The sequence below is a fragment of the Bombina bombina genome, chromosome 2 (assembly GCF_027579735.1).
Source record: "Bombina bombina isolate aBomBom1 chromosome 2, aBomBom1.pri, whole genome shotgun sequence".
Lineage (NCBI taxonomy): Eukaryota > Metazoa > Chordata > Amphibia > Anura > Bombinatoridae > Bombina > Bombina bombina.
Genome location: NC_069500.1, coordinates 522,235,891 through 522,261,288, shown reverse-complemented (window position 1 = coordinate 522,261,288; position 25,398 = coordinate 522,235,891). Strand labels below are relative to the sequence as shown.

Here is a 25,398-nt window from a genome sequence, read left to right as displayed (position 1 = left end):
GAGAACATGGGGACATAATTTTCTTTGTATAGTTTATTTACATAATTTGTGAGATTAACACCTAGATATTTAAGGGATGATTTAACCCAGTTGAACGCAAAGTTTATTTCTAATAATTTCTTTGTTGTGTTTGGGAGGTGAGTACTAAGGGCTTCACATTTACTTTCAATAATTTTATAACCCGATAATAGACTAAATTTATTTATAATAGGATATATTACTGGCAGAGAAAGAAGGGGCTTTGTTACTGCAAGGATGACATCATCTGCAAAAAGGGATATTTTATATTCTCTGTCTCCTACCTTAAGTCCCGCAGTATCTGGATTATCTCTTATTAGCACTGCTAATGGCTCAATGCATATTGCAAAAAGCAAGGGAGACAGGGGGCATCCTTGTCTGGTGCCATTTCGAATTTGAATGCTTGTTAAAAAATATTTTCGAATTTGAATTTGTGTTGATTGATATCCTGAAAACCTAATGAATTCATCAGGGGTTGAATATATTCTTTTTAGAGCATTAATGAAGGGTCGGTCCCCTGACTCCCATTTTATGAATGACTGCAAACATATAGTACCAATTGACTCTGTCAAATGCCTTCTCTGCGTCCAAAGCTAGGAACAGAGAAGGCACTCTCTTCACCATCACAAAATTAATTAGGTCAATCACTTTTCGTGTGTTATCTGGAGCTTCTCTCTGTGAGATGAAGCCTACTTGATCTGTATCTATCAATTTTCTAATGGGCAGGGCTAATCGATTTGCAAGAATTTTAGTGAACAATTTCGGATCCAGATTAATTAATGATATTGGCCGGTAATTCTGACAGTATTGTTTATGTTTATTCTTTCCTGGTTTCGGAATGACTGTCACCCTTGCAGTCAACAAATCTGGGGGAATATCTACTCCTTGTAAAATATTATTATATAAATTCACCAGTAAGGGTGCTACCGATAGTTGTAAATCTTTATAGAAAGAGCCTGGAAACCCATCTGGGCCCGATGCCTTATTTCTTTTTTAATTCCTTAATGGCCAGCAAAACTTCTTGTATCATGACAGGGGCATTTAGGGAATCTAATTCCTCTTCTGTAACTGTGTTTAGTCTGCTGTTTCCTAGGAAGTTGTCTAAATCACTCCTTATGTTAGTTCCTGATTTGGTAATGGGTAAGTTGTAAAGCTTATTATAGAATTTGGCGAATTCATTGGCTATTTGGAGAGGGTCATTAGTGACTTGGTCGTTAGCTTTTTTAATTTGTGGAATAGTGGAAGCCCTAGTTATTTCTTTTAGTTTATTTGCCAGCATCCTATCTGGCTTGTTTCCATATATATATATATAGTATCTAGTATCTACTGCTTTAATCGATTGGACCGCCTCTCTTTCTAGAAGTTGATTTAGTTCCTCGTTTTTGCTATTAAGTAGTTTCACTAGTCTATTTTGCTTCTTTTTTACTACCTGATCCCTTATGATATCATTTTCAATCGTAAGCTTTTCTATTATGGAATTGTGTGCTTTCCTAAGTCTACTTGACTCTTCTATCAGTATCCCTCTCAAAGAGGCTTTAAGTGCACTCCAAACAAAGTTTGGGTTGGTCGTGGTCCCTTCATTTATGGTTACAAAGTCGTTAATATGTTTTTGTATTTTCTGTACTAGTATGTCATTTTGAAGCAGGCTCAGGTGTAGAGATCAGTACATAACTCTGTGTGGATTAATCATCCCCTCAAACTCTACTATCACCATGTCATGGTCTGACCATGCACAATTGCGTATGGAAGCTGATTTTATTAGTGGTAAGAGCATCTGGCTAACCAATATTAGGTCTATTCTAGAATATGTGCCATAAACCGTAGAGTAATAGGTATAGTCTTTAACTCCTTTATTAATTGCTCTCCAACTGTCTATGAGGTTAAAATCTAAAAGGAGGTCTTTGAGGAGCTGTTGTGCTGGGGTTGATCGTCTTTTTTTGCCTGTTATTTGTGTGGTTCTGTCTAAATCGTCATTTAACGTCAAATTAAAGTCCCCCCTATGATGATCTTACTTTTTTTCCAGCTTGATAATAGTCTGCTTATTCTAGATATGAATGGCCCTTGATTGTCATTAGGTGCATAGACATTAATTAAAATAACTGGGATATTATGGATTGATCATTTTACAATTAAAAATCTCCCTTCTTTGTCTTTCTTTCTTAAAATTTAGGGAGGCATGTAGGAGGATGGACACCCCACACTTTTTCTTGTTATTAAGTGCATGGTATTGCAATGGGTAGTTCTTATCCCAATATTTGGGTGTGGATTCTGAAACAAAGTGTTTCTCTTGTATCATTATTATGTGGGCATTTTGGGATTTATATTCTGTGATTGCCTTTTTTCTTTTTATGTTGGAGTTTAGCCCCCTTACAATATGTGATATTAGTTTAATATGCATAGTTTTTATCTGGGTATATGCTTGTGTGGCTCCATTTGTTTCTAGAGATGTTTCTTTGTGACTCTGTCTTGTACATCATCATTATTTGAACATCTGAGACTGTAAATAACTTTAAACAATAACAAAATATATACTTACAACTTGATGCGTGCTTGCGCATCAGTAAGAATACAAGTATTATTACATTAGGTCAACTCTGGAACTCCCGACAACACTTCTTTGTTCTCATCTCATGGAGATAGTTATTGTATAAATGATATCAACAATACTAAAAAATTAGATATTAAAAAAGAAAGCAATATTAGGTAGTAAAGAGTGATAGGAAGTGGGAAATGCTAATAGAGAACAATGAGGAAAGGGTATAAATGAACCCTGGACTCTCATGATACAGCGTTGAATATAGTCTTCCTCATATCTGCAAACAGGAAAGTCCAGGTGGTAGCGTGTTTAAATCTTCTTGTATTAATCTTCTTGTGATCCGTATGACAATTCTCACAACAGTCCTCATCTTCCTGCAGTAGTAGGGGTCTCAATATTCAATAAAGAGAACGTCATGATGCTGTTGGTGGCTCCGCCGGGGGGCTGTTGTCCTCCTCTTCTCTGGTTGAATTTGGCTTCACTTTTTTGGGTTTTCCACTCTTATTTACTACAGACCAGTCCTTCTGTATCGGCTTTCTCAACGGCTTTGGTGTGGTCTGTGACTCTTCTTCTTCGACTGGAATTTCCAATTTAAATAGTATCATTAGTCCCTCTTCCAACGTTGAGCAAGAGAGTGAGATGTTTTATGAGTAAAGATCAGTTTGAATGGAAAGTTCAATCGATATCTTAAATTTTCTCTTATGAGAGCTGTCACCACTGGTCTCATCTCCCTGCGTCTCCTCAGTGTTACTGGCAATAGATCAGTGAAAATCTGGATATTGTGCCCTTCATATGTAATCGTGCGAGCTTGTCTGGCTGTCTGAAGGATCATTTCCTTGATGTGGAAGTAGTGTAGTTTGACAATAATATCTCTTGTCTTGGATTGGAAGGGTTTGGTCAAAGCTCTATGCACTCTGTCCATTATCAGCATGTTGGGTTCTGTGTCTGGGATTAGTTGGTGAAAAATTTCAGTTATATCAGCTTGTAAATTTTTATAGTCCTCCGGGAGGTTCCTGATACGAAGGTTAGAGCGTCTAGATCTGTTCTCCAAATCTTCTACTTGATCTTCAAGCTTTTTAATGTAAATGGAATGATCTAGAAGTGTATGCTGAATTTGAGGAATTTCTTCTTAAATATCTTCCAGCTTGTTTTCAATTTCTGTTGTCCTACCTCCAATCTCTCTAATGTCTTGCTTGAGATCATATAGGGCTGTGTTTAGCGCTTCATAAAAAAAAGATTTTATTTGAGTTAATAGTTCATTATTTGGAATATCTCCCTGGTGTCTGTTTTCCTCCTCTGAGGTTTCAACCAAGGTGTGTTGTTTTGGTGAACAAGTAGTTTTATCTAATGTTCTTAATTTCGTTTGTGATTTGGTAAGACATTCTTTCATGGATTGATTTCTGCTTTTCATCTTGTTTGTAGTTACCCACTCCTTGCAGAGTAGTTATAGCAGGTTTCTGTCGCACTTTTGTGAGGCTCTTTTAACCAGTCAGCTATATTAAGATAAAGAAGGGTCACAATTCCAATATCTCAGCTCTATTGTAGCATTTCTGAGGATTCTATCTGAATACCGTTATTCTCAGTCATTCCAGGCCGACCTTTATTGCTGCAGCATTTAAAAAATTTCCTGATTTGCAAAGATAAAGAACATCATCTTGAGTTTTTTAGATAGGGAATTCTGGTTCTAATGTCATAAGACCTTTAAGAGTTGCTTGTTTAGTTTACCAAGTGTATCCTGATAGTGCCCCTGTAGTTGCACAGTCAAGTCAGTCAGACTATTAGATGGTATAAATGTCAACTCTTATTGAAAAGAACCTAAAACTTGTGAATCCCCTATTTGATGAATACTACACTTACATAGATAGATCTTATGTAGCCTGAAATATATTATTTAAACATATAAGTCTGTTATAGTTCCGACGTGGGGCTCTGTGATCTCCAGGCCACACTCTTGCTGTATTATGTTCACTGGGCCTTATATATATTAATAAATCTCATGTAGATAAATTGCAATAAAGCTCTTATGCTCCAAGTTTAGTAGGAAAGTATATTGTGATTATTGAGGGAAACTGTAGTATATTACCTATTGCCTCTGCACCGGTTCTTTTCAGGCTGTGGCCTTTCAGTAATTTGTCTCTTCTTATTTAGGTTATGGTCTGTAGTTAGCTCTCTAGGGCTCCTTCAAGATGTTCCCCGACTGGATAATGCAAAGCTGCTCTTCTGTGGCCTTGTTGTTGCAATCTGTTAGTTCCGATATAGGCCGAAGCCTCTGACTTTCCTAAGAGTGTCTCCGGTTCTCACAACCGGCCTGCCTTCGATTTCGCTTTTTCCTCCAAAAATCGACCCAAAAAAACTTCTAAAGGTCTCCTAAGCCCTTGCCTGATATAGATGTAGTATCTGCCTATCTTTTTATGAATTTTTGTTCACTTTAATAACTTTTATTTGCAGGAGCTCTTGTAAGGCACGTCTGCTCTGCAGCTCTCCAAGCTCCGCCCCCTTCATATTTTTTTTTTTTTACCTGCAGCTTGGCAGCAGCTGAGTATAACTTTTTACACAGAACTTACTCTGCTGAGCTGAGGAGATTGTGAGGTAAAATATCTTCCTTTTTTACATAGAGATGCTCAGGTGATATTTTCCTGTCAGCTTTTTACAGTTATGCTGCATCAGTTTCCAGTGATTTAGCATATGAGTATTATGTCCCTTTAAGTGTTTAATCAACTTACTTCAGAATAACAACATTGTTTCTTTCATTCCAGACCTGTGAGAAACCAGTGAATTGTCCAATGAAGTATATCATATCTGTGTTTTGATGCATTCAAAACAATGTTCTATCAGAATATGAATTGATATATTAATTAAATTCATACTGAAATTATTAAGAGTTCTTTTAAGTCCCCTCATAAAAGTGTATTTCCAAAACGTTAACAAATGATTGCAAAACAGAGGCAGCCTTATCAATTAATAAAAGCCTGATGCATAGGAGAAAAAGTAGTCTTTTGTCATTGCTGCTGAATTTTGACTGAGCTAACCTTGCTGCCTTTGGAACAAAGTCACTATAAGCAAAATTGGGCTAACCTTTTTATCCAGAATTGCATATACCTCTTCATATGAGGTGAACGGATTAATCTGAAAAAGCTGAAACTTCAAATTTGTTGTGTGGTAATGTATGGCTGCTCTATATTTTTAATGTTTTAAATCAAGGTATTCTAAAACTATAATTAGATTGCAGCTGGTAATTTAAAGAGCATATTTGGTATTTTAAGTTTATATCCATAGTCCTGCGTAAATTAGAACCAGTCATATTTAGTGCTAAGTAATTTATTTGCTAGACAGATTTATAGGTCAGTTTTTATTGTGAACTCTTTAAGAACTGTACATAAATTGGTTATTGTGGTTAAATCTCTGGTAGTTATAAATTAAGCATTGTTAAGCTAATAGTCCATATTCTGATATTGGAATGAACTAAGCTGAGTAATTATAGACTGTGCTGGGATTCTCATTTGTGGTATTTATTGTAAGTAAGGTTCATTTTAGTGATATATTTTGGTTTGCTTTGTAAAGAATATTGTAACAGCATCAGCGTGCATAATTTATTCATAATCTAGTGTTCTACTTAAATATAATTCAATGTGTCTATAGAGGTAACTATTCAAGAAATAATAAATATTAATTTCAATTGTTTCGTATATACATTTTAATTTGAGTTTATTTTAAAGATAATAAAAAATAAGTTGTAATGTAACCCTGTATTACCGACACACCAGACACTTCAGTTTGGCTCACCTGTGGGTTATCCTCACAGTAAGCAGAGCTGCAAGTTTACCTGGTCCCCAAAGTGCTGTTCTGGGGAGGGCAGGACTTTGCCTCTGCAGCCATACCAATTCTCCAGTGCATCTTCCCACATCTCTAGCCGAATCAGGGCTCTCCATTCCAGGCACATCTCCTCTAGAACTGGCCCTCCTAGCAAAGCAAGGGTGACTTTGACTTGCCGCTCGAAGTCCCATATTGGAACTTCCCATTTAGAGGTATCTGATCCCAGCATCTCAGCTGTCCGAATATTACGAAAGCTTATGATCTGCTTCACCACCTCGGCGTACGTTACCCGGACTGCTGCTTCGAATGGGTTGGCTCCGTAGATTGACAACCTTCTCCACACTGACAACCTTCTCCTTCACTGGCTGCCATTGACACATCTTTGTAGTGCTGCTTAGGGACTGATAGCTAGGCAGCACATCCCTCCAACCCAGCTTGTCCTGTGCAGAAACAGGTTCATAAAGGTGGGTCAGCACTTGCTGCATTTGCCATAGGAGCTCTGCTTTCATAGCTGTGGGTGACAGTGCCGCTGCTTCTCTGTCAGCATGAAAATAAACCAATCCCAGCGCTTGCCACCAAATGTGATGGACTGCCTGGTACCCCGAATGAGTACCTCCGTCAGAACACTTCCCTTGACTTGGACATCCCTTTATCCAGAGCAATAGCTCCAGGTATCTCCCTTTGACTGCAGTCTAAAGTTATAGAGGTAAACAGAACGGAGGCAACACTCAGGGGTCTGAACACAAAATGCACACTTTATTTAAAAGCATCACACATATTTATACACTCTGGCATTCCAGAGTCACATAGCTTCAGGTTACAGAGGGAATTGGTTAAACAGTAAAGCAAACATATGAACAATACATCAAACCTCTAACAATTAAGTAAGTACAAGTAAGTAAAGGACCCCTTTCCAGCAGTTCTATGTAATCCACCTAAAGGTACCATTCCAGATAGATAAGCCATGTCAGGTCAGGCTCTAAGGCAAGGGCTTCTGATGGCTGTAACAGCTCCTGCCTCTTGCTTTGAATGTCCCAGAATCGATATCCCTCGGGACTGCCAAAGTCAACTTTCTCCTCAAATGTTTCCCATAATAAGCTGGGGTCGCCAAAGTCATCACCTTATGGGGAAGAGTGAGTTTCTGCCCTCGACTGCCTCAAATCAGCTAATAGAATTTCAGTAGCTTTCATCCTATTGGCTGATTTGAACAGCCAATAGGATTTCAGTAGCTCTCATCCTATTGGCTACTTTGAATTTCAAAAATCAAATCAGCCTATAGGAATGCAAGGGATGCCATTTTGAAAAGGCTTTCTTGCATTGAAGATTCAGTGTACGGTGGTGACCGTATTAAGAGGACACTCCGCGCCGGATGTCTTGAAGGATGGACCCACTCTGCGCCGCCGGGATGGAGATAGAAGATGCCGCCGGGAAGAAGATAGAAGATGCCGTCTGGATGAAGATAGAAGATGCCGCCTTGATGGATGAAGACCTCGCCGCCTGGATGAAGACTTCTCGCCGCCTGGATGTCCAGACTTCAAAAACTGTAAGTGGATTTTTGGTGGTTAGTGTTAGTTTTTTTTGGTTTTTTTTTGGGGGTGGGTTTTTTTTAGATTAGAGTTTGGGCTTTTTTAAAAGAGCTAAATGTCCTTTTAAGGGCAATGCAAAAGAGCTAAATGCCCTTTTAAGGGCAATGCCCATACAAATGCCCTTTTCAGGGCAATGGGTAGCTTAAGTTTTTGTTAGAGTTAGTTTTTTTATTTTGGGGGGGTTGGTTGGGTGGTGGGTTTTACTGTTGGGGGGGGGGGGTATTTGTATTTTTTTACAGGTAAAAGAGCTGATTTCTTTAGGGCAATGCCATAGAAAAGGCCCTTTTCAAGGGACATTAAACACTAAATACATGCTAGATAGAATGATGCATTCAAAGAAAAGATTAGTCCATGACTAACATGTAGATGTATTTTTTAAAGTTTCATTAGTTGTTTAAAAAGTGACAAAATAAGTGTAAAGTTTTAGTGTTTATAAAACCCTGGGAGCTGCCATGTTGTAACTTATGTTACCTTCTCTGCTGTGGCCAATTAGGGTCAGTTATAAATAGGTCACTAGAGTGTGCAGCCAATGGTTGTGCTGGATTTAACAGTGTTCTGCACTTTCATTTCTAACAGGAACTGAAAAGCTCGCAATTTCAGAATGGAATTACAGGCAAAGAGGACAAAATAAATAATGAAAGTATATTGCACAGTTGTTTTATTATATACAATTTATCATTTTATATTACCATCTCAAAGTGTTTAATGTCCCTTTAAGGGCTATTGGTAGTTTATGGTAGGCTAGGTTTTTTTTTGGGGGGGGGGGGCTTTTTTATTTTTATAGTGCTATTAGATTAGGTGTAATTGTTTTTATTTTTGATAATTGTGTTTGTTATTTTTTTGTAATTTAGTTTGTTATTTTTTGTAATTTAGTATTTTTTATTTTTTGTACATTTTTTTAGTAGTGTTAGGTTTTTTTTATGTGCAATTTAGTTTATTTAATTGGTAGTTTTTTAGATTTTAGTATAATAGTTATGTTCAACCTTAGGTTTTTTTAATTTCACAGGTAAGTTTTTATTTATTTTAAGATAGGGACATTGTAATTTTAATTTAAAGTTAGGGGATTGTTAGGTTTAGGGGTTAATAGTTTAATTTAGTTTTTTTGCGATGTAGGGGGCTGGCGGTTCAGGGGTTAATAGGTTTATTTAGTGGCGGTGATGTGGGAGGCCAGAGATTTAGGGGTTAATAACTTTATTTAGTGGCAGCGATGTCGGGGAGCAGCCGAATAGTGGTTGATAGCTTTATTATAGTGTTGGCGATGTCAGGGAGTGGCGGAATAGGGGTTAATAGCTTCATTATAGTTTTGCCGATGTTGGGGTGCGGGGGAATAGGGGTTAATAACTTTATTATAGTGGCGGCGATGTCGGGGAGCAGCGGAATAGGGTTTAATAACTTTTATTAATGGCGGTGATGTCAGGAGCAGCAGATTAGGGGTTAATAACTTTATTATAGTGTTTGCAATGCGGGAGGGCGGCAGACTAGGGGTTAGTAGGTAGTTTATGGGTGTTAGTGTACTTTAGTTATGAGTTTTGTGTAACAGTTTTGTTACGCAAAATCCATAACTACTGCTCTCAGATGGCGGAACGGATTGTGTCGGTATAGGCTGTAACAAAAGCATTTTAGCCTCACCGCACAACCTGTAATACCGGCGCTATGAAAATCCCACGCAAAAAACGTAATTTTTTTGAGTGAAGGATTGACGTTGCGTTACAGGCTAAAATGCTTGCGGTATAGCTATACCGACAATACTCGTAATGGCTGCAGAATGGTTTATATGCTGAAATGGCCATTTTTTCAGCGTTAAAACCGTAACGCAAAACTTGTAATCTAGGTGTATGTCTCTGTATACTGCAGTGCTGTATTCCATGGTTATGATGCTGGGCTTTGTAAGGTTATTGCATGTTACTTTATTTACTGAGTATCATTACCACAGTTTTAAACTTATGTATGTGTGTGTATTGTAATGTAATTACATATAGCAGTTGAAAGGTTTGTGTGCTGTGCAGCAGTGTAATATTTGCTTTGTACGTTTGTTGGGATTTCATTGTTGCATAGAGTGTGCACTGTGCTGTACTTTCATGGTTATAAGAAACACTGTAACACAATTCAATCTTGTAAGTGCAGAGTATATTACTATGGAGTTTAGGGTGTGTACACAGTGGTGTATCTCCATAGTGTCCGGAATGCACACAATCCTACATTAAAATGGTGCTGGGAGTGCGCAAGGTGCATAATTCCCATGGTACTTCAAGTAAAGGGTGAGGGTCACATTCCTCAGCAGATCTGTGAGTAATATGAAATATTCTCCCTGTATAAGAAGCTTTTCCTGAGTATGGCTCAATAGATCTTATTCTCTGAATGTGGTCTGAGCCATAATTGTACATTTTAGAACAAAGCTATGGGGACACTGAGTACAGCTGCCTGGAGAATAATAGAATTGTCAGGGCTGAAGATAAATTGCACAACTAGGCTCCGTCCCACGGGAAATAGATTTGCAGGGATCCTTATCTTATGGCATTTTGCAGCTGCCTTACTTTCTCCTTACATCGTGTCCCTCACCTTTCCTCTCCGTCTTCTGTCCCTCTCCCTCCCTCCCTCCCTCTGCCCCATCCCCCTGCTGATAATAAGTGCTTTCTCCACAACTCTCAGAATTCGCTGAGTGATCTTGTCTTGTTTCGAAATCCAGTGTTCCTGTACCTTGCACCCTCCCCTCCCCAGTCTCTGTTATATGTTCAGTCCTTCAGCTCTCCCCCCTCTCCAGCATCAGGATCGGCAGTTTGCTGCAGACTGTCCTGGGACCTGTGAGTGTGATCTCTTTGTAGTCTCTTTTGTTTGTGAAATGCTTTACTACACCCCAGAAAACACTAACGCTTACAGGACACAATACATTCTTCCTACAACACGCTTACTAAACTCTTTAAAATTAACACATAAATACACTATAACCATCTCTATCACCAAATAATGACAAGCACACATATACACTAGCACAGATATTATGGGTCATTTTTACTAGTTGCTTTTTTATATAATTACATATTTTTTTATTTGTAGTATAGTATAAGTAGTGATTGTGTAGTGGATGTTTGTATAGTACACTGGGTTAGTTAGTTTTACTTATTCTATCAGTACAGTATAGTATACTGTATGGTAGTAGAATACACAATGCCTTGTTGTAGCCATGTGTATATGTAAAATAGTGCAGATCAAATTGTTATTGTGTCTTCTGGGCTATGCTCCCTCTAATCTCTTGAGAAGATCCAGTTCATCTTAAGATGAGCAGGTTCTATAGAAAAACAAATGGTTATGATGGTCAGTGGGCTCTGCCAGAATGCTATGGTTTACCGTATAATACTATATTATTACACTTACTCTAACTTCTGCTATTGTGTTTATTTGTTTTTAGAATAGGGTTAACTTGAGTCCATTTTATTTATGTACTTATTTTTAGAATATGGTGATGTTGCTTTGAGCCTATATTTGTTATGGTCTTTTAAATAAAACTCCAAATGCTACTCAGTTTGCATAATCTAGTGCAATATACTTTGAATATATTTGTTGTAATGGCTAAAATCACTAATTCAAAAATAAAATTCTCTAATTCCTTGGTGTGTTTTTTTTTGGGCAACAATTTAACTTGCAAACCGCGATTTAAAGGGACATGCAACTTTAAAACATAACTAAGTTGCTTTGCTCTCTTGGTATGCTTTGTTGAAAAGGATACCTAGGTAGGCTCAGTAGCTGGGAGCTAGCTACTGATTGGTGGCTTCACATATATGCCTCTTGTCATTGGTTTACTGATGTGTTCAACTAGTTCCCAGTAGTGCATTGCGGCATCTTTTATAAAGGATAGCAAGAGAATGAAGCAAAATTGAAAATCGAAGTAAATTGAAAAGTTGGTTACATGTTCTATCTGAATTAGTAAAGACAATTTTTGGGGTTTCAATTCCCTTTAACCACATCAAAAAGGTTTAAACATATAGCTAAAATCCCTCTTGGAAACTGCAACACATTGCAGCTCTGGAGCAGGACACAGCTGATGTGATTAGCAGCAACTTTCATATTTTGCTTTTGCATTAAAAAGTCCCTTTAATTTAGTATACAGAATACAATGATTTCTGGACTGGTAGATGAAAAAAGCACTACATACAGTATGTATCTATGGTGTAATGCATATGTAGAATGATATTATGTAACAGAAACGTTTAGTGTACATATCTACTTAATGATATAGGATGGACAATGCACATTGATTAGTAAAGGTTGCTGTGTCCACAGTTAAACTTTATTGTGCAGAAGAATCCGTAGTGATAAGGGTTCTGTTTCTGAAAACAAGAATGCTGGAGTCGCAGATTTACAGTGGAATTCCCAAGCTATTTGTTATAGCCCTGTGTATAACTCTTATCAGGATAATGCTCTCCAACCCAGGCTGTTAATAACTAATCTCCAATTTATGTTCATGATATTGCTAGAATAGGCTTCTGCTGTTATCAAAAACACCTCCAAGATTTGTGCACTTATATTTATACATATAGGGCCAGATTATAAGCGGAGTGCAAAATATCGCTTACGCGAGCACGATATTTGCACTCCACTTCGTAATACCAAAGTACGCTGGTATTACAAGTAAAACGTAATGCGAACGCGACCTCATGTTCGCATTGCATGAAAGCATTGCACAAGAGTGTTCTTCCATAGGCTCCAATGGGAGCCTTGTTCTCATGCTGTCAGACATGGCACAGAATCTAGCGCACCGAAGGGGGTAAGTGGCACAGCGATGTACAGCAAAGATTAAATATATAGGTATATGCTTATATACATATATTTGTATGTGTTAATATGTGTATATACTCATATTAACACATAACTATATATGTATATAAGCATATTCATACAGTATATATTTATAGGGAACACACAGTCCCCATAGACCGCAATGTAAAGGCGCTTTTCAGTGCCTTTTTTTTTTTTAACACCCCACATCCCCTCACTTTAACTCCTCATAACTGCTTTGTGCAGTTATTAATTTAAAAAATAAAAATGCTACTCTTTTTTTTATTTTGTAAAACTACACTACACTGCATTTTGGGGGCAATTGGGGCACTTTTGGAAAATTAAGCAGATATCTGGTTAATTTTCGGAGCGCTAATTGCTACCTAGCAGTAGCAATAACCAGCCCCTTGTGATGGCTGGTCATTTATCGCATGTTCGTAAACTATTGAATTTGCCCATTTACTGGCATGCGATAAATTAGCTCTCCACTTTTAATCTAGCCCATAGAATGTAGTATATTTACAAACATATACAAGGCTGTATGGACCCCCAGATGCAGTGAACATGTAGTATTCTTGCACGTCTGTAGTCTTGGTTCTATGTTGCTTTCGTACGCCAATAATTCTGAAGTTCCAGTTAAATTTCTTTATTCTTTATGCAGACATGAAGTTATAGCTTTTTTTATACAATACAAGGATGCTACATCATTAAGGTACAAAAAAAGAGAGAGAAGTTTGACAGTACCCAGCACTCACAATTACTTTTAACAAAAAAGAACGTAATGATTTTATAATAAAATTATTACACTTTGTCCTCAAACACAATTACTTTTAAAACTATTTCCATTGCTACATCATTAACTCTTAAACATTTTGAAAAACACTTTATAATACCATGATGTTACCCTCTCTTCTCTTTGATACATAGTTCATTTTTCTTAAAGGGCCATTATAGTGCAAAAATGACATGCTCTAATTCATTAGAGCATGCAATGTTATCACTAGCTACACTGCAACGCTATGTGTTTAACCCCGCAAAGTAATTACATAGGGCTAGATTTATCAAAGCCATTCTCCTATAATTCCATCCCAAATAGCGCATATGAACTGATCGTCATATTCAGCAAAGCACTCTGCGCCCATAATTGCGCAAATCTGAAAGAAACTTCTTTGCACCCCGCTTGCATTCGCCTTGGCGCATGGGCGCGCTCCCGAGTGCAACAATATACATTAGTAATAGGCGTAATTTAACAGCCCGACCTACAAATACGCACAGTTTCTTATTTATCATTGCTTGGCGCCGATAGGAAACTGAAATTTCGTCTTCAATTGCGTGTTGTATTTTTCGCCATACAGACTGAGGCGAACACCATTATAATACATGCTTTTACATCTTGTGATGCAGTACTTTCTTCTTTTAACTAATTTTTCAAAGGCTCAGCGCCAAGAAGAGACTGTTATTGCCAGAAATTTGCGCTACCAACAGTTATATATATATATATATATATATATATATGCAACCAGAAAGCTATCTCCTACTGATGAGTTCCAAAAAGAACGAAACAGGCTTGTCTAGTGAGTGATTTCTGGTTTGCTGTCATAATCCTGTTAAAAGGATCACTGTGTCAAAACTGTATTTTTGAAGCACAAAAAATGAGAATTTGCACATCTAATTTGCATATCTTACCCACAATTCTCTTGTGCATTGGAAACATTGTATATTAAGAATTTCTGGGGAAAAGCAAGCGGGGATACTTGCCTGGATGTACTAATTTCCTATGCAAATATTTACATTGATTTATATATATATATATATATATATATATATATATATATATATATATATATATATATATATATATATATGTTTATTTTTGTGATCTTAAACTATCAACATATGGAAAAAACAGCACAGAAACATTATATAATATAAATATAAGCTAAATAGTTACCTAAAAAACACTTTTTTAATAATCAGAACATGGCGGCGTAAATATTTATAGGGATGTACTGTGATAAACATGTGAAATTTATCATTATTACGCCCCAGCTCGCTTGCGCAAAGTTACGTCTATTTTTTGGATGAATTCAGGCGCACATGTGCGCTTCTCCATAGGCGAGCTGGGGCGCAGTCACAGAAGAAGCACATACAGAGTTCGCCTAGCCTTTCATAAATATAGCCCATAGTTAAAGACCCGCTCGGAAGCCTCAGAAAACTGTTGATCCTCAGTGGAGACTGCTGCTAACCCAAACAGCTGGGTTGTGTGACTAGCACTGCTGATTGGAACAAGTGGCAGTTTTCGCTAGAGACCTGCAGTGCTCTGTGGTTCCTGAGTGGTACTTTAAAGGGACAGTTAACCTTACTTTTTTATTTGTTAAAAAGGCTTACAGCGCTTTTAAAACTGGTCTGTTAGTAAAAGTTATATTGCGTGTCACAATATTTTTTATTTATCTACCTCAGAAACTCAGTATTTTAGAGCTCCTCAGCCGCCTTCAGATCAGTTGCTTTTTTTATATTTCAAATTGCAAGTGGTACTACCAATGAGGATTGCACCAATAGCGTTGTGCACCCCCCCAGCACATGCTGTCTTCTAAAAGCATGCAGAGGGAAACTGAACTGCACTATTGGTTCAAATTAGAGCATGTAATTTCATCACTATAATGACCCTTTAAGGGACTTACAACACAATACTATGGTGGCAGTATAGTGTCTAAACATACTATTGATGCACACTTGGAAATCCAATGCTGCAAACCCCCCCAAAAAAACTTTCTTTTTTTTTAAAAACACAGAGCCCAGCACTGCATGCACACACCTGGGGCCAACATCAAATAATAACAGTAATGCGCCTATCAATCAAGCTAGTCCGAAGTGTACTTACTAATCTGAGTCTACTACACTCTAAAACCAGCTCTTAGGGGTGTCTAAGAGGTGATGCCTCCTGAGTTAAAAAACAAAACGAAAAGAAGAAAGAAAGCAGCCTTTTTTTAAACTTTATTTTAAAGTTTGAAATACAGTATGATGGGATGCACTTGAATGTGCTTTTCCCAGGAACTCGGATCTGGTCACAGTTGAGCACTACACGGTGGGTATGGGTTTTTCTGGATGGTCTATGGACCTGAACATTTAATGAAAAAAGGATGGTAATGCAAAAAGCTTACAATACCTATCACTACTGCAAAAAGTGGAGCGGTTGGGTGCTAGGCATAATAGATTAGATCACATATGTTATTAGAGGCTTATGGTTTTATAATGACTTGGATCTTCAAATCCTAGTGACTAAAATGTGTTGTTTTGTAAAATATCAAAACCATTAGCCACAAAAATTATAACCAATTAATGTCATATATATACATATTTTTTTTTTTTTCATATGTGATTATCAAGGAAAGACTGCCTTGTATGTCATCAGTTGAAACAATGGCAGAGATAACCTCCAATAAATCTGTTTCCCTGGTGTCAGGAGTCTCTGTGTTTCTAGTAGTGAAATAGTTAATTAAATTCTTTGCTCATCACATATGCATGGCTGAACCTGCTGACCTTCTGACCCTCCCTCTCTTCTAGGTTGACATGTTGCACAGCTGCTGATTCTGTGACTGACTCTACTACACCATCATGGGCAGCTCTACCATATACACTCCGGCCTCAGTGGATGAGCCTGTTTCCAATGGAACAGAAGGAACATCAAGTGACTCCGGCTCTCAAGAGTCCATGAAACTAAAGAAGGAGATCTCACTGCTGAACGGAGTATGCCTAATTGTAGGAAACATGATAGGCTCTGGGATCTTTGTGTCCCCTAAAGGAGTCCTTATGTACAGTGCCTCCTATGGCCTTTCACTGGTAATCTGGGCAGTTGGTGGTATCTTCTCCATCTTTGGTGCATTATGCTATGCTGAACTGGGCACTACCATCACTAAGTCTGGGGCTAGCTATGCCTATATCCTAGAGGCCTTTGGGGGGTTTGTGGCATTCATCAGACTCTGGACATCACTTCTCATCATTGAACCCACCAGCCAAGCTGTCATTGCCATCACCTTTGCCAACTACATGTTGCAGCCGATCTTTCCAACCTGCGAATCACCCTATGCTGCAAATAGGCTTATAGCGGCTGCCTGCATTGGTGAGAAGACCCTGTGACAGGGTAATGGGTGTCATGGGGAATGTGTTGTAGTAAGGTTAATATTACATAATGGTAAAATAACAAAATAGTGCCTAGATTGATTTTGCAACCAACGCATTATATACACCGTTATATTTATTTTTCTCTTGTGTGGACAGTAGATATCTTTGAATTTATTCAGACAATAGTGAGGCAATTTCTTATTTCCCACTCTCTTTATATTCATTTATTTAAATACCATTTATTTATTGGGGCTGTTACATTGCTGTGGACAGTCTAGTTGTGTTACTGTGCACTTTACATAAATACCTATGCTAAAAATCCTAACACTTCAGTAAAAAAAAAAGTATGCAATTTACAACAAATCTGGCTGATTTGTTCCCTTAAAAATGATATTTTAGAACACGCTGCCATATCCTTCCTGTGTCACATGATTGTCCTTTGTGCATCTGGAAGTGAAGCAGTCTGCCCATATAGTTCTCTTTTTTGATCTTGTGGGTGCTTAGTATGCATTTAACCATTTCCATTGCTCTATACGTCTACATCTCTTTTTTCTCTCTTATTTATATGATTTGCCTTCTATCCCCAGCACATGGGCGACACTTTATTTCTCCTGACTAATGCATTAGTCTGTGACTAAACACAGATTGTGACATAAGTGTGACTTAGAAATACTGAGGAACTGCTGGGAACTCTTTGCTGACACAAGCATGATAGTCCTGTGATCAAATGCAATATACTACACTGATAAAAACCATCATATCTACCCAATTACTATACAGAGATAATTCAGTTTTTTTAGTAGTCTACTTTACATCCAAGTAAGAAGGACTTTAAAGGGACACTCAATCAAAATTAAACTTTCATTATTCAGATAGAGCATGCAATTTTTAACAACTTTCCAATCTACTTCCATTAACTAAATATGCACAGTCTTTTTATATTTAAACTTTTTGAGTCACCAGCTCCCACTGAGCATGTGCAAGAATAAGTGTGTATGCATTTGTGAATGGCTGATGGCTGTCACATGGTATGTGTATGCATTTGTGATTGGCTGATGGCTGTCACATGGTACAGGGGGAGTGGAAAAAAAGACATAACTTTTAAAATTGTCAGAAAAAAAATCTACTACTCATTTGAAGTTCAGACTAAGTGCTATTGCATTGTCTTGTTATCTTGCATTTCTTGATTATGCAAATCTACTGTGTTGACTGGTCCTTTAAACTCAAAATATCCCCTTTATGTACTGTATATGAAACAGAAATGAATCATTTTAAAATGTATTATTTATTGCTCTAGAGAAGGTTTCAGGTTATTAGCAAACCTAACAACAAATGCATGTTACACACCTGAGCATTATGGCTATTACAAGCCACCCAGATCTATTAGAGGTGCACACATCCACTAGAAACAAAAACAACTCATTCTTATCTTGGACAGGAACATCTGATTAAAAAAACAAAGCTCAAGTACATTTAGTAACATCATATTTTAGTTACAATAAAAATTAGTTTAAATAAAACTTTTTTAAATTTATGATTTTAAAATCTATTGTTACTTGTAAGTAAATTGTCATCCTTGCTCATTTTGCAGTCACCAAAGTCACAGCTACCTATAATTTTCATACGGCAAATGCACAAACCTGTGGATTAGTCCTGTACTTGCTAGAGACTGGCTGTGAGAATGCTTAAAGGCACATGAAACCCACACATTTTCTTTCATGATTTAGGTAGAACATATAATTATAAACAACTTTACAGTTTACTTCTATTATCACATGTGTTTCATTCTCTTTATATCATTTGTTGAAGGAGCAGCAATGCACTATAGGTTTCTAGCTGAACACATGGGTGAGCCAATGACCGATTTATGCAGCCACCAATCAGCAGCTAGAACCTAGGTTCTTTGCTGCCCCTGAGCTTACCTAGATAAACCTTTCAGCAAAGGATAACAAGAGAAGGAAGCAAATTAAATAATAGAAGTAAATTGGAAAGTTGTTTAAAATTGTATGCTGTCTAAATCATGAATGTGTAATTATGACTTTACTGTCCCTTTAATGAATGTAAAGTTGAATGAATTAGTTAGTGCCCAGTTTTTAAAAATACTATTAAAAACAGGGGCACTTTTATTCATTAAACTTTACATTGCAGCGTTTTTTTAAAATACTTCCCTTTTTCTTTAGGAAACCCAGACCGGCGATTCTCCGCCCGCAGCTCCTCTGTACTTAGCAAAGCAATGACGAAACTGGCTTCCTCCAATCGTTGCGAGCACCCCGAGGCTTCCAGCTTGTGAGGCCATGCAACGATTGGAGGAAGCCGGTTTCATCATCGATATGTTAAGTACAGCATGAGAAGCAGGCGGAGGATCGCCGGTCTGGGTTTCCTAAAGAAAAAGGTAAGTAGGCTTCAATGTTTCATTCATTAAAATTTACATTCACTTTAAACCCATCCAATAGCATTTGCAGGAGTCATTTGCAACCGCCTGCTTTAAAGGGCAGTGGAAAACATGGAAGAAAGTGGTGCTGTTAGCTCTTTCAAAAGGGTAGTTAGGCTTTAAAAATTGTATTGCAGTTGTACGTTTAATTCCCTTTTAAGTTGAAGGGACAGTAAACACTAAATAAATGCTAGATAGAATAGAATATTCAACTATTAGTATGAGAATAACATGTAGATGTATATTTTAATATTTTATTAGCTGTTTAAATGTTTTAGTGTCTATAAAACAATGGGAGCTGCCCTGTTGAAACTTAGGTTACCTTCTCTGGAGTGGCCAATTAGGGACAGTTATAAATAGGTCACTAGAGTGTGCAACCAATGGCTGGGTGGAATACAACAGTGTTCTGCACTTTCATTTCTAACAGGAACTGAAAAGCTCAACATTTCAGAATGGAATTACAGGAAAAGGGGACAAAATAAATATTGAACGTATATTGCAGAGTTTTATTTATATATGCGATTCGTCATTTTATATCACCATCTCAAAGTGTTTAATGTTGCTTTAAGTAAAACAAGGCAAATCAATAGCTTAAATAGGCCTTGTGTCACTATGTTTCCCTACAATTTGTCAGGGTGCTTCAGGCTGTAGTGTTAGATGGGAGCACCAGTAAGAACATTTACATTGAGTGTAGGGAATTGTCTCAAGGCTCTAACAATGATTTACAGAGAGGAACTGAAAGGGAGACAGACGTAGTCTGCGCATCAGGTCTCAGGTGCTGCACACACATAAGGGTTCTTTAGTGATATGTAGAAGTAAGGAAGTCCTATCAGATCTGCAGAATAGATAACTAACCTAGTTTTACATATGTTGTGCACAACAATAGTGTGACACTTATAGGGACAGTCAACTCAAAAATGTTTATTGTTTAAAAAGATAGATAATCCCTTTATTACCCATTCCCCAGATTTGCACAACCAACACGGATATATTAATATACTTTTTACCTCTGTGATTACTATGTATCTAAGCAACTTCTGACAGCCCCCTGATCACATGACTTTTTAGTTATTATCTATTGACTTGCATTTTAGCCAATAAGTGCTGTGTTGTGTACAACTTCACGTTCACGGGTGTGAGCACAATGTTATCTATATGGCCAACATGGGTTAGCAATCTCCTTTTGTAAAAAGCAAATAAAAAAGTGTGTAATAAAAGGCTGTCTGTAGTGGCTTAGAAACAGGCAGACATTTAGAGGTTTAAATGTCATAAAGTATATTACTATAACAACGTTGGTGGTTCAAAGCTGGGGAATGGGTAGTAAAGGCCTTATCCATCTTTTTAAACAATGGTGTAGTCCGTCCCTTTAATGGTACTGTGATGTAGAATTCTTTACTTTCTTTACAAATTTTCATCTGTAATTGTATGAACTGCTTACAAAAGTGGCTGCTTGAATGTCAGTTAACTCACTAAGTTGTCTAAAGTGGACAAAGTTACCTATGCAGCAAACTATGATCTTCTTAATCCTGACTATTACTGTTTGGTTTGATATAGGTGTGCAGTATTGCAGACCTTTCTGGCCTTCAAGGTGTTAATGGTAAAGCCTTCTGGACTTGTACCAGCTGCAGATTTTAAAATGTATGGGGAATTCTGCTCATTTAAAACCATAATCTAATCAAATGGGCTGCACTTGCAGGGAGAGCAGAACTCGTTATATTATCCCAGTCTATACACACTCACTAGCACAAAGTACTCATTTTCATATATTTCATTGTGGTTTCTTCTAAATCTTGTTTACATAGCTTTTCTATTATCAGTACATAAGCCAAATAAAAGAGGCATATATGTGCAGCCACTAATCAGCAGCTAATACTCAGTAGTGCATTGCTGTTCCTGACCCTATCTGGGTAAGCTTTTTGACAAAGGATAGCAAAAGAATGAAGTAAATTAGAGAATACAAATGAATAGGAAAGTTGTTCAAAATTGCATGTTCTATTTGAATTAAAAAAGAAAATGTTGGGGTTTCATATCCCTTTAAGCACTGTTTATTTATTTGTATGTGTTAAGAGCATTAAAAGGGTTAAAGGGAGAGTAAAGTCAACATTAACGTTTTATGATTTAGATAGAGCATGCAGTGTTAAACAACTTTCTTATTTACTTCTATTATTAATACGGTTGCTTTGTTCTCATAGTATCCTTTGTTGAAAAGAAGTGACAGTGCACTAATGTGAGTTAGTTGGTGGTGGCTGCACCCATATGCCCCTTATTATAAAAAAGTTTAAAGGGACGGTATACACCAGTTTTCATATAACTGTGTGTAATAGACACTACTATAAAGAAGAATATGCACAAATTATGATCTAAAAATCCAGTATTAAACCTTTTAAAAATGTACTTAGAGGCTCCCGGTTTAACACCGTTGATGATGTTAGTCTGGGACATCTACTGAAAGGGGCTGAGAAAGCAGGAAGAGCAGACACTCCCCGCCATTACACAAACAGGAGAAGCAGGAATCTGTAGACTTAAGTCTATGGGGCCAAAGTATCCCATAGACGCCCCTGTTTCTTAAGACCGCTGCTCCATAACTGGTCCGCCGCCTCTGAGACTGCGGTCTGCAATCTGCTCAATCCTATACGATCAGACTGATTGACACCCCCCTGCTAGCGGCCGATTGACCGCAAATCTTCAGGGGGCGGCATTGCACAAGCAGTTCTGATGAACTGCTTGTGCAATGTTAAATGCTGACAGCGTATGCTGTGGGCATTCAGCCCTGTCTGTCGGACATGATACGCTACAGCATATCATGTCGGACAGACATTAATAAATTGGCCCCTTTATCTGATACTTTGGGGCTTGGTTAGGAGTCTGAAAATCAGCACAATGTTATTACAAAACAAGCAAAACTTTACATTGTTACAAAAACACTTCCAGATAAGCTAAATAAAGGAATCATCCATAAAATATTGCATAAATCTAGTGTACAATGTCCCTTTAATTTTGACTTTACTGTTTCTTTAATTATATAGCATAGTTTATTACTGACGTGCAGTGGGATATAATTACAGGTCTCTATGTTACTGTCATCCAGTGTGTTAATTGCAGGTCGTTAATTGCAGGGCTCTGTAACAGGTCTCAGATAATTTTGGCCTATATGTTGTGGATGTCAAAGGGTTTGTACCTGCATGTATGTGTATACTGTAAAATCTGAAACATTTTATCTCCTACATTTAGAACAAATTTGTCAAGCAATGCAGTAGCTATTAGTAGCTATCTATAAAAAAAAATAACAACAATCTTTTACATCTTTTTGAACATATTGTATGTTTGTATTTTATGAAATCTTCCTGAAAACTGCTCCCTGCTCTGTAAAATGATATACAGAATTTTGTAAATACAGGAAGGTTATAGAAGATGCTAAAGTGTTATATAGAGATGAAGAAGCCAGTTCAGTAACATCCTTATTGTTTACTGAAATTAAATTCTCATAAACTATTGACATAACATTTTTGCTTTGTGACATTCATGACTATTTTTTTTATTACATTAAAGTGAAAGTCAATCCTAGAGTTTTACAAACGCTAGGATTGACTATTGAAAAAAATAAAGGGGATTTTCATTCATGAAGTATAAGATATTTCATGTGGAAAGCTCCTTTATTTGTTTCAATCGATCGCCGTTCTAATATACTTTCATTATTTATTTTGTCCTCTTTTCCGGTAATTCCATTCTGAAATTGAAACACTGCCATTGGTGGGATTTGGATTCATTAAAGAAATACAAAAATATCAAACAAATACCGAGGGGTTTAAGAATTTTTAAAAATTGTTCTTTTAAAAATGACATAGAACTAACTAAAAAATGGTTTGAACTCATTTAAACTTATAGATCTTCTAATTGAACATAGACAGAAATTGGTTGATGAAATAGGAGTTGAAATTGAAAAGGTTCAAAAAGATCTAGAATTACTGATTAATCACCCTGATTATGGTAGACTTAATGAGCAAACATTAAAAGCAACAGATGAATACCAAAATGAAATAATTGCTAGAAAATTAAAGAAAAAACTAAGAGATGATGAAGATTATACTAAAGGAGATGTGCATACATTTAATAGACGAATAGCACAAAATAAACCACCGAATCAGGAGTGGAAGACAGTTAATAGAGGTAATAGATCTAATCATCAACAGTACAGATATACTCCCAATAGACCAGGGATACATCATCATAATCATAATAACCAACATTTTATGAATAACAAACCCAATTATAATACACAGAAATTCACACCTGATTATCGACAAAATACACATTCTGTACCTACATATAATAGATATGAAGTGCTCTGTCCTTAAGAGCGGGAGTTTAATACATTTGAGAGAAGTGATAGACCACAGAACACCCCTGATCCCCTTGTTAGAAGGCCAGATCAACCTGGTTTTTCTGAAAGATCACATAACCAACAAAATTATACAGAGGGAGCATCTACCTCACGCAAATCCCTTAATCAACAGGGTTTTTTAGACAAACCTCAGTTGAATTTGGCTCCACTCTGGAGGAAAGATGTTCAATATCAAACACAGCAAAACCAGCAGGGTATAAAAAGACCATACGGCCAAGGGGCAGGAGAGGGAGAGGAGACTCCTCAAAAAAGGAGAAATTGGAGAGATTGAAGAAGGGGATCTTTAATCTGTCCAATAACACATTAAATGATGATGAAATTAGAGTCTTGGGGAAGGGGCTGTCATACTGTCCCTCAAACACACACAATTTTTTTGATATTTATGTGGACATTAACAAATTCACACGGAAACTTTCTCTGCAAAAATATTTTGCATTAAAAGACTTAAAAAAAGAAAGGTATTACAGGTAGACCGATTTTGACTAACACCATGAGAGAAAGACAAAATTATTTGCTAATCTATAATGAGGTAGAAACTTTAGTTGACGGTCTATATGAAGACTATATACATACGGATTTCAGTCTTCCATCCTCTTTTATGCCCCCTAGGGAAGAGGGGTCTCTTATAGATCTTTACCAGAATCTGGTATTGGAAGATTTAGCACTGTTGCCCAAACATATTTTTGGTAAACCAAACCTCTGGCCTAACGAGCAAAAAGCTCTTAACCGACTATCCAAGAATCAGACGATTATCATCCGTCAGGCGGATAAGGGGGTGGGGATAGTTATTCAGAATTATCAGGATTATATAATGGAAGCCAATAGGATCTTGAAAGATAAAGAGTATTATCTACCTCTGAAAAGTGATCCTACAGATAGATTTGTCAAAAAATTGGTGACTCTGCTTGATTATGGTCATGAAATAGGCATATTGACACACAAAAAAACCCAATATTTGATACCTAGAAACCCGGACATACCTTTTTATTATCATTTACCTAAAATCCATAAAAATGCTATTTCTCCCCTTGGTAGACCTATAATAGCAGGGATTAATAGTTTGACTGATAAACTATCCTCTTATATTGACTACTACCTTCAGAAATATGTTAAATTATTGCCATCATATATTAAGGATACTACAGACCTGCTACAGAAATTATCCAATGTCAAAAGGGCTGAAAATTATTTGTGGCTATCTTGGACTAGAATCTATATCTCATTATCTAGAAGAAGACATTTACATGCCTGGTATCCAAAAGGAATTCTTGTTATCAACCATTGAATTTATACTACAGCATAATTATTTTAAATACCTTGATGACTATTATCTACAGGTCAAAGGTACCGCCATGGGGACCAGGTTCGCCCCCAGCTTTGCTAATTTAGTGATGGGGAGTTTTGAAGATCGCTACATTTACCATCCGAGCTGGGGGGAGAACCTGGTCTTCTATGGTAGGTACACAGATGACCTTCTAATAATTTGGAAGGGCGCATCTGAATCAGCAACAAATTTTGCAATAAAACCTAATGACAATGAGTATGGGCTAACCTTCACATATAATGTTCAGAAAGAACAGATTGAGTTCTTAGATGTAGTTCTAACTTGGGATCTTACCCAGAATATTGAAACATATACCTACTTTAAAACGGTAGACAGTAATAATTTTTTGGACTATGGCAGCAATCACCTTGACAGCTGGAAAAGGAATGTACC

The 25,398-nt window shown here is 37.1% G+C and overlaps 1 protein-coding gene across 1 annotated transcript in view; it reads left to right on the top strand.

Annotated features, from left to right (window-relative positions):
* Positions 1 to 10,611: 10,611 nt before the first annotated feature.
* The window catches only part of SLC7A7 (solute carrier family 7 member 7), a 58,992-nt gene continuing 44,205 nt past the window's right edge, over positions 10,612 to 25,398 (top strand). The window contains exons 1-2 of the mRNA XM_053700578.1: positions 10,612 to 10,754; positions 16,291 to 16,846. Coding sequence (XP_053556553.1) covers positions 16,342 to 16,846 — 505 coding nt within the window. The 5' untranslated portion in view covers positions 10,612 to 10,754; positions 16,291 to 16,341. The remainder of the gene's footprint in view (positions 10,755 to 16,290; positions 16,847 to 25,398) is intronic.